The sequence below is a fragment of the Siphateles boraxobius genome, unplaced genomic scaffold (genome assembly GCF_051911475.1).
Source record: "Siphateles boraxobius isolate OS27281-9 unplaced genomic scaffold, OSU_SipBor_1 187, whole genome shotgun sequence".
Taxonomy (NCBI): domain Eukaryota; kingdom Metazoa; phylum Chordata; class Actinopteri; order Cypriniformes; family Leuciscidae; genus Siphateles; species Siphateles boraxobius.
In genome coordinates, this window is record NW_027508796.1 from 62501 (window position 1) to 72500 (window position 10000).

Genomic DNA, 10000 nt, shown 5'->3' on the forward strand with positions numbered 1-10000 from the left:
ACATGTGTATCTGACGTTTGGAAAATGCAAATTCTGAGCCTGGAAAGGTTTTGAAAAATAAAAAGACCCAGAAAGTTTTGGAAAAGTCATTGATTTTTTTTTTTTTATTCATTTTTAACACAGCATAATATGTGATTAATACAAAAACTGTTTAATAAAAAAAATATTTCACGTTGACCGCTGACACTCATTGGCTGCGCTGCGGCAAAAGCACATCCAATGACCCAATTCGCTCGTCTTTTTAAGTCTTCCCACGCTAAACATTGAAGCGATCTTAAACTGTTCAGTGCTCGCGCGCTCTCTGAGAGTTTTCTCTGCATGCATAAATAACCCTAACAGAGTAAAGCCACCTCACAAACAGCCTGCGAGCTAGCGCTGTCAACTTTAGTCGTTTAGTCGACTAATCGGTCGATGCCGTCTTGGTCGACTGACATTCTCGTTGGTCGACCAGTTGTTGTTTTTTTTAACAATAAAAAGAAATTTTCATTGATTTACTCCTTGATATTTAATCCTTTATAAGTAGTTATTTATAACTGTATTCTAAATATAATTAGCATATGTTTTATCCCCAACTTTAAATGCTTTAATTTAGGCTATTTTGTAACAGCGCCACAGTTTAGCGCACCACGTGGAACACTCGGGAACCGCACCTGTGCCTGGCTCCACTGCTGCTTCGCGCTCAGAAAGCAATATAGGTAGTTTTGCTGTATTCATTCAGTTAGAACCCTGCTTGTTTTGGCTTTAGGGCCTGTTCACACATCGCGTCTTTTGCGCGCTCATGTTCGTTATTTCAAATGTAGGCGCGCTCATAATGGAAGCGGTGCGACGGGCTCGTTTTTTCCAAGCGTTCATCTCAACTGTTCAGAATGCCGCAAGCGTTTTCCTTGCTGTAACGGAGAGCGCAGCTGATGGTTGTGCTTAGCACAGACGCCTCCGGAGCGCAACCGCCCTAGCGCTTTGGAAAAAGGAGAACACGGCGCGCCCTAGCGTTTTCTACGCGTTTTTAGGCGCTATATGTGACAAAATGTCCACGAAATCTTTTGTCTGGCTGCATCCCTGCAACCTCCACCCCTGCAGATCGCATATTTTCCAAAGCAGGAATTAGTGTTAACAAGTCGAGGAGCTGTCTCTTACCCAAGAATGTGGACATGTTAGTGTTTTTGGCCCACAACATAAAAAAGGTGGACTAGGCCTGCAGATCTGTAAATAGCCTTAACGGCTTTATTATGCTGACTCAATAGATAAGATTGTGTTTTCTTATGTTTTTGTTTTTATTTGTACACTTGACGCGTTTGAAAATAGCCAAAATAATGTAACAAAACGAAAATAAACCTATATGCCTTCCTACTATAGGCTACAGCTATTATTATTAGGATTGTTTTTTAGGCTATTTGGGTTTTTTGTGTGTTTGTTTTAAAACGCCTAGATCGGCTGGACAAAAGTTAACCCATAGCTTTGAAAGTAAAGAAGAATATACAGCCTGTATAAACGAGAGCTTTTGTTGGGATTTTTCATTATTTGGCAGTAGCAGTTATATGTTGTGTAGCGTGTGGTGTGGTCAGGTGCGCGATTGTGACTGTCACTATAGACTAGAGCTCCTCACTTTGCAGTTAAAAAAATCACTTAATTTTCAAAGAATTTTATTATTATTATAGTTTTATGTATTATTGATGCTCTTTCGTTGTTGTTTTATAAATGCTCTATGACAATTGTTTAATAAATGTTCAATCAAAATGCAAAACATCGCGTCTTTTTTTTTTTTTTTTGTCGACTAATGGTTGCGCAGGACCGGACTTTGGTCGACTAAGGATTTCTTTGGTTGACTACAGCCCTACTGCGAGTAACTAAAGTTGTTTTTCACGGATTATATCGCTTTTACAGACAAAAACAAGCAAAATGATGTAAAAAGTGTCAGTCTTGGTGGGTATCCAACACAGTCGGTTATGTCTTAAATAAGCATAAAATGCATGTGAGAGTATAATGAACACAGGATCCGTGCACTAGCTCTTAAAGTGACAGCAGTCATGTGTCTGTCATTAATATTGCCGTCAAAACAACAAAAGATAGCTTTAATTTATAAGGAATCTGGATTTATAGTCAATGTATTTAATTTAGTCAGGACTAAAATACTACCCAATGTTATTTTACATTTAATTACTTGATTAAGTTTCTGTAGTATTTCCGAATACTGGTGCTAGACCTATTCAAAAACTTTTCTCTTTATTGGTGGGCTAGGCCTATCTTTATTCTATTGTATTTATTTGTTTAAAATGATTTCAACATAATGTAAAGAGATTACTGTGTTTGGTGCACATTCCAACACTTATTTAATTTAACTCTCATTGTTTTTTAATGACAAAAACTAAATAGTTTTTCAGTTATCACAACTGTTATAACACTGTTTATTCAATAAAAATATTACTGTTACTAAACTCTGCTCAAAAGAAATTTAAATTCCAAATTTATCCATATCGTGATGCGTATCGTGGCTTTAGTATCGTGATGCGTATCGTGGCTTTAGTATCGTGATGCGTATCGTGGCTTTAGTATCGTGATGCGTATCGTGGCTTTAGTATCGTGATGCGTATCGTGGCTTTAGTATCGTGATGTGTAATTTAGTATCGTGATGTGTAATTTAGTATCGTGATGCGTAATTTAGTATCGTGATGCGTAATTTAGTATCGTGATGCGTAATTTAGTATCGTGATGCGTATCGTGGCTTTAGTATCGTGATGCGTATCGTGGCTTTAGTATCGTGATGCGTATCGTATCGTGGCTTTAGTATCGTGATGCGTATCGTGGCTTTAGTATCGTGATGCGTATCGTGGCTTTAGTATCGTGATGCGTATCGTATCGTGGCTTTAGTATCGTGATGCGTATCGTGGCTTTAGTATCGTGATGCGTATCGTGGCTTTAGTATCGTGATGCGTATCGTGGCTTTAGTATCGTGATGCGTATCGTGGCTTTAGTATCGTGATGCGTATCGTATCGTGGCTTTAGTATCGTGATGCGTATCGTATCGTGGCTTTAGTATCGTGATGCGTATTGTGGCTTTAGTATCGTGATGCGTATTGTGGCTTTAGTATCGTGATGCGTATCGTGGCTTTAGTATCGTGATGCGTATCGTGGCTTTAGTATCGTGATGCGTATCGTATCGTGGCTTTAGTATCGTGATGCGTATTGTGGCTTTAGTATCGTGATGCGTATCGTGGCTTTAGTATCGTGATGCGTATCGTGGCTTTAGTATCGTGATGCGTATCGTGGCTTTAGTATCGTGATGCGTATCGTATCGTGGCTTTAGTATCGTGATGCGTATTGTGGCTTTAGTATCGTGATGCGTATTGTGGCTTTAGTATCGTGATGCGTATCGTATCGTGGCTTTAGTATCGTGATGCGTATTGTGGCTTTAGTATCGTGATGCGTATCGTGGCTTTAGTATCGTGATGTGTAATTTAGTATCGTGATGCGTAATTTAGTATCGTGATGCGTAATTTAGTATCGTGATGCGTATCGTGGCTTTAGTATCGTGATGCGTAATTTAGTATCGTGATGCGTAATTTAGTATCGTGATGCGTAATTTAGTATCGTGATGCGTAATTTAGTATCGTGATGCGTAATTTAGTATCGTGATGCGTAATTTAGTATCGTGATGCGTATCGTGGCTTTAGTATCGTGATGCGTATCGTGGCTTTAGTATCGTGATGCGTATCGTGGCTTTAGTATCGTGATGCGTATCGTATCGTGGCTTTAGTATCGTGATGCGTATCGTATCGTGGCTTTAGTATCGTGATGCGTATCGTGGCTTTAGTATCGTGATGCGTATCGTATCGTGGCTTTAGTATCGTGATGCGTATCGTATCGTGGCTTTAGTATCGTGATGCGTAATTTAGTATCGTGATGCGTAATTTAGTATCGTGATGCGTAATTTAGTATCGTGATGCGTATCGTGGCTTTAGTATCGTGATGCGTATCGTGGCTTTAGTATCGTGATGCGTATCGTGGCTTTAGTATCGTGATGCGTATCGTGGCTTTAGTATCGTGATGCGTATCGTGGCTTTAGAATCGTGATGCGTATCATGGCTTTAGTATCGTGATGCGTATCGTATCGTGGCTTTAGAATCGTGATACGTATCGTGGCTTTAGTATCGTGATGCGTATCGTGGCTTTAGTATCGTGATGCGTATCGTGGCTTTAGAATCGTGATGCGTATCATGGCTTTAGTATCGTGATGCGTATCGTATCGTGGCTTTAGAATCGTGATACGTATCGTGGCTTTAGTATCGTGATGCGTATCGTGGCTTTAGTATCGTGATGCATATCGTGGCTTTAGTATCGTGATGCGTATCGTGGCTTTAGTATCGTGATGCGTATCGTGGCTATAGTATCGTGATGCGTATCGTATCATGGCTTTAGTATCGTGATGCGTATCGTATCATTGCTTTAGTATCGTGATGCGTATCGTATCGTGGCTTTAGTATCGTGATGCGTATCGTATCATGGCTTTAGTATCGTGATGCGTATCGTGGCTTTAGTATCGTGATGCGTATCGTATCATGGCTTTAGTATCGTGATGCGTATCGTATCGTGATGCGTATCGTGGCTTTAGTATCGTGATGCGTATCGTGGCTTTAGTATCGTGATACGTATCGTGGCTTTAGTATCGTGATGCGTATCGTGATGCGTATCGTGATGCGTATCGTGGCTTTAGTATCGTGATGCGTATCGTGGCTTTAGTATCGTGATGCGTATCGTATCGTGGCTTTAGTATCGTGATGCGTATCGTATCATGGCTTTAGTATCGTGATGCGTATCGTATCTTGGCTTTAGTATCGTGATGCGTATCGTATCGTGGCTTTAGTATCGTGATGCGTATCGTGGCTTTAGTATCGTGATGCGTATCGTGACTTTAGTATCGTGATGCATATCGTATCATGGCTTTAGTATCGTGATGCGTATCGTATCGTGGCTTTAGTATCGTGATGCGTATCGTATCGTGGCTTTAGTATCGTGATGCGTATCGTATCGTGGCTTTAGTATCGTGATGCGTATCGTATCGTGGCTTTAGTATCGTGATGCGTATCGTATCGTGGCTTTAGTATCGTGATGCGTATCGTATCGTGGCTTTAGTATCGTGATGCGTATCGTATCGTGCCTTTAGTATCGTGATGCGTAATTTAGTATCGTGATGCGTAATTTAGTATCGTGATGCGTATCGTGGCTTTAGTATCGTGATGCGTATCGTGGCTTTAGTATCGTGATGCGTATCGTGGCTTTAGTATCGTGATGCGTATCGTGGCTTTAGAATCGTGATGCGTATCATGGCTTTAGTATCGTGATGCGTATCGTATCGTGGCTTTAGAATCGTGATACGTATCGTGGCTTTAGTATCGTGGCTTTAGTATCGTGATGCGTATCGTGGCTTTAGAATCGTGATGCGTATCATGGCTTTAGTATCGTGATGCGTATCGTATCGTGGCTTTAGAATCGTGATACGTATCGTGGCTTTAGTATCGTGATGCGTATCGTGGCTTTAGTATCGTGATGCATATCGTGGCTTTAGTATCGTGATGCGTATCGTGGCTTTAGTATCGTGATGCGTATCGTGGCTATAGTATCGTGATGCGTATCGTATCATGGCTTTAGTATCGTGATGCGTATCGTATCATTGCTTTAGTATCGTGATGCGTATCGTATCGTGGCTTTAGTATCGTGATGCGTATCGTATCATGGCTTTAGTATCGTGATGCGTATCGTGGCTTTAGTATCGTGATGCGTATCGTATCATGGCTTTAGTATCGTGATGCGTATCGTATCATGGCTTTAGTATCGTGATGCGTATCGTATCGTGATGCGTATCGTGGCTTTAGTATCGTGATGCGTATCGTGGCTTTAGTATCGTGATACGTATCGTGGCTTTAGTATCGTGATGCGTATCGTGATGCGTATCGTGATGCGTATCGTGGCTTTAGTATCGTGATGCGTATCGTGGCTTTAGTATCGTGATGCGTATCGTATCGTGGCTTTAGTATCGTGATGCGTATCGTATCATGGCTTTAGTATCGTGATGCGTATCGTATCTTGGCTTTAGTATCGTGATGCGTATCGTATCGTGGCTTTAGTATCGTGATGCGTATCGTGGCTTTAGTATCGTGATGCGTATCGTGACTTTAGTATCGTGATGCGTATCGTATCGTGCCTTTAGTATCGTGATGCGTATCGTATCGTGGCTTTAGTATCGTGATGCGTATCGTATCGTGGCTTTAGTATCGTGATGCGTATCGTATCGTGGCTTTAGTATCGTGATGCGTATCGTATCGTGGCTTTAGTATCGTGATGCGTATCGTATCGTGGCTTTAGTATCGTGATGCGTATCGTATCGTGGCTTTAGTATCGTGATGCGTATCGTATCGTGGCTTTAGTATCGTGATGCGTATCGTGGCTTTAGTATCGTGATGCGTATCGTATCGTGGCTTTAGTATCGTGATGCGTATCGTATCGTGGCTTTAGTATCGTGATGCAAATCGTATCGTGGCTTTAGTATCGTGATGCGTATCGTATCGTGGCTTTAGTATCGTGATGCGTATCGTATCGTGGCTTTAGTATCGTGATGCGTATCGTATCGTGGCTTTAGTATCGTGATGCATATCGTATCGTGGCTTTAGTATCGTGATGCATATCGTATCGTGGCTTTAGTATCGTGATGCATATCGTATCGTGGCTTTAGTATCGTGATGCGTATCGTATCGTGGCTTTAGTATCGTGATGCATATCGTATCGTGGCTTTAGTATCGTGATGCGTATCGTATCGTGGCTTTAGTATCGTGGCTTTAGTATCGTGATGCGTATCGTATCGTGGCTTTAGTATCGTGATGCGTATCGTATCGTGGCTTTAGTATCGTGATGCGTATCGTATCGTGCCTTTAGTATCGTGATGCGTATCGTATCGTGGCTTTAGTATCGTGATGCGTATCGTATCGTGGCTTTAGTATCGTGATGCGTATCGTATCGTGGCTTTAGTATCGTGATGCGTATCGTATCGTGGCTTTAGTATCGTGATGCATATCGTATCGTGGCTTTAGTATCGTGATGCGTATCGTATCGTGGCTTTAGTATCGTGATGCATATCGTATCGTGGCTTTAGTATCGTGATGCGTATCGTATCGTGGCTTTAGTATCGTGATGCATATCGTATCGTGGCTTTAGTATCGTGATGCGTATCGTATCGTGGCTTTAGTATCGTGGCTTTAGTATCGTGATGCGTATCGTATCGTGGCTTTAGTATCGTGATGCGTATCGTATCGTGGCTTTAGTATCGTGATGCGTATCGTATCGTGGCTTTAGTATCGTGATGCAAATCGTATCGTGGCTTTAGTATCGTGATGCGTATCGTATCGTGGCTTTAGTATCGTGATGCATATCGTATCGTGGCTTTAGTATCGTGATGCGTATTGTATCGTGGCTTTAGTATCGTGATGCATATCGTATCGTGGCTTTAGTATCGTGATGCATATCGTATCGTGGCTTTAGTATCGTGATGCGTATCGTATCGTGGCTTTAGTATCGTGATGCATATCGTATCGTGGCTTTAGTATCGTGATGCATATCGTATCGTGGCTTTAGTATAGTGATGCATATCGTATCGTGGCTTTAGTATCGTGATGCATATCGTATCGTGGCTTTAGTATCGTGATGCATATCGTATCGTGGCTTTAGTATCGTGATGCGTATCGTATCGTGGCTTTAGTATCGTGATGCATATCGTATCGTGGCTTTAGTATCGTGATGCATATCGTATCGTGGCTTTAGTATCGTGATGCGTATCGTATCGTGGCTTTAGTATCGTGATGCATATCGTATCGTGGCTTTAGTATCGTGATGCGTATCGTATCGTGGCTTTAGTATCGTGATGCATATCGTATCGTGGCTTTAGTATCGTGATGCGTATTGTATCGTGGCTTTAGAATCGTGATGCGTATTGTATCGTGGCTTTAGTATCGTGATGCGTATCGTATCGTGGCATTGTTGGTGATACACAGCCCTACACACGTCAGAGCACACATAGGGAATATTAGGACCAGAAAAGCGCCAATATAGCAGGTTTATAACGACTGAAGTGACAACTAGCCAGATTACTATAATATTTCAATTAAATTTCTGTCAGCACCGACTTCGCCTCAGGCAACATCGCAACAAGTGAGTGAATCGGAAGTGAACTCGGGAAGCCGCCCGAATATAAGGACGTTAAAGCTACACTGTGTGATTTTTACCCCCATCTAGCGGTGAAAAGGTATATGACCATCCAGTGAATATTAGTTTCTGTTCCTCTCAATTCCGATTTCGTTTTAACTCCTACGGTGGCCAATGTAGGTCAAGATTAGCATGGCTTCCAGTTCGACCTCATCCATGAGTGAAAGGTGAAGCTTGAATTAACCGTATGTCCCTCTTTGGCTAATGTACTTTCAAGATGGAGGGGCAACATGGCGACCGACATTAGAACCCCCCACCCGTATGTATTTTCAATGGCATATTATACACTCACGAGAATACTTTATTACTTGAACGAAGTAAATATACATTAATGAGCACATATATTTTTGAAAGAACTTAGTGTTTTTAGCTAAGAATAAACTAAAAAAGTTACACAGTGTAGCTTTAAGACAACGCAAAATAACTTTTATTCTTATAATGTCGACTGACATTTTCAGGAATACATAGTCATGGAAATGTGCTGAAAAGTCATGGAAAATTATTGGTTAAAATGTGTATGAACCCTGGAAACTGGCTTTAGGACCCAGCGGAACAGCTCATTTACTCCATATATAGTAAATGAGCTGTTCCACCAACAAAAACCAGGTGCTGGTTCAGAGGTAGAGCTAGTGCCTGTTCGGATTGGTTCGACTGACGAGCTTTCAAAGAACCGGTTTGCCTTTCCACAGGCTAGAGAGCCATCGCAGAGCCAGATCTTACGTCACTGTATACATCTCATGTTGCCCAGCAACGCTAGCGCGGCACACACAAACACACCAGGCTTGTTCGAGATGGTTCGGCACTGTGAATCTCGAACTGCGAGAGCGATCCAAAAGCAGAAGGAGTCGTATGCTCTCCAAACACTCCCGCAGCTCCGATCAGTCCATGCCGCTCCGATGCATCTCGAACAAGCCTTCCATCAACAATGGCGGTCGTTGCGTTACTATTTATGCTCATGGCTTTGCAAACCTACATCGGTATCCAAACACGGCTAATCCAGCACGTTCGTGCAGCTCGCCGTAACTTGCATTAACGGAGATTACAATCGAGCTGCTATTAGCACGATTAGCTGCTATTTAAAAAATGGCGGTCACAAGTTTCTGTTTGTCTTGTTGGTCACGGTAACCCCGCCCCCAGCCGCTGATGTAAGCGGTTTTTACTTCTAGACCAGCAATGATTTGGTGCTACTTAAGAACCACTTTTACTGGTTCGGAGCTGGTGCTTTGGTGGTCGAAAAACAAAGAACCGATTTGAAACTAGGCTCTGGCTCCGAACCAGCACCAGCTCTGCCTTGGTGGAAAAGGGGTAACAGAGATATAAGCCCATCTAGAGTCATGAAATATCATGCCGTATTATTTATTTAACACACGACGTCGGCAAAGACACTCAGTGTAAGAGATATTTTGTTATTTTGAATTTAAGTTAAAAGAATGTGAGGAATGAACTTATTTATTGATTAAATCTAGTAATTTATAGGTAAATAAAATAAAAAAAGAACCCAGAAAAATTGCATTAACAAATAGAAAAAAAAGTATCAAAATTAAATTGAAAAAAGCTTTCTGGACAAAAAAAATATATATATAATTTTCGGCCTTCGCGTCATCTCGACCCGCGAGGGAAAGAGTTAATGAGACATTAATAAAGTCCGTAACGACCTTTCCTCAGGCGTCTGTGGTCCTGCTCCGCCCACATGGGGGCGCCGCCCATCGCCTTCTGGAACCTGCAGCACACACACACACACACACACACACAC

The 10000-nt window shown here is 41.9% G+C and overlaps 1 protein-coding gene across 1 annotated transcript in view; it reads right to left on the minus strand.

Moving 5' to 3' along the window:
- The window catches only part of utp18 (UTP18 small subunit processome component), a 26233-nt gene that overhangs the window by 12130 nt on the left and 4103 nt on the right, over positions 1 to 10000 (minus strand). The window contains exon 4 of the mRNA XM_077233748.1: positions 9903 to 9967. Coding sequence (XP_077089863.1) covers positions 9903 to 9967 — 65 coding nt within the window. The remainder of the gene's footprint in view (positions 1 to 9902; positions 9968 to 10000) is intronic.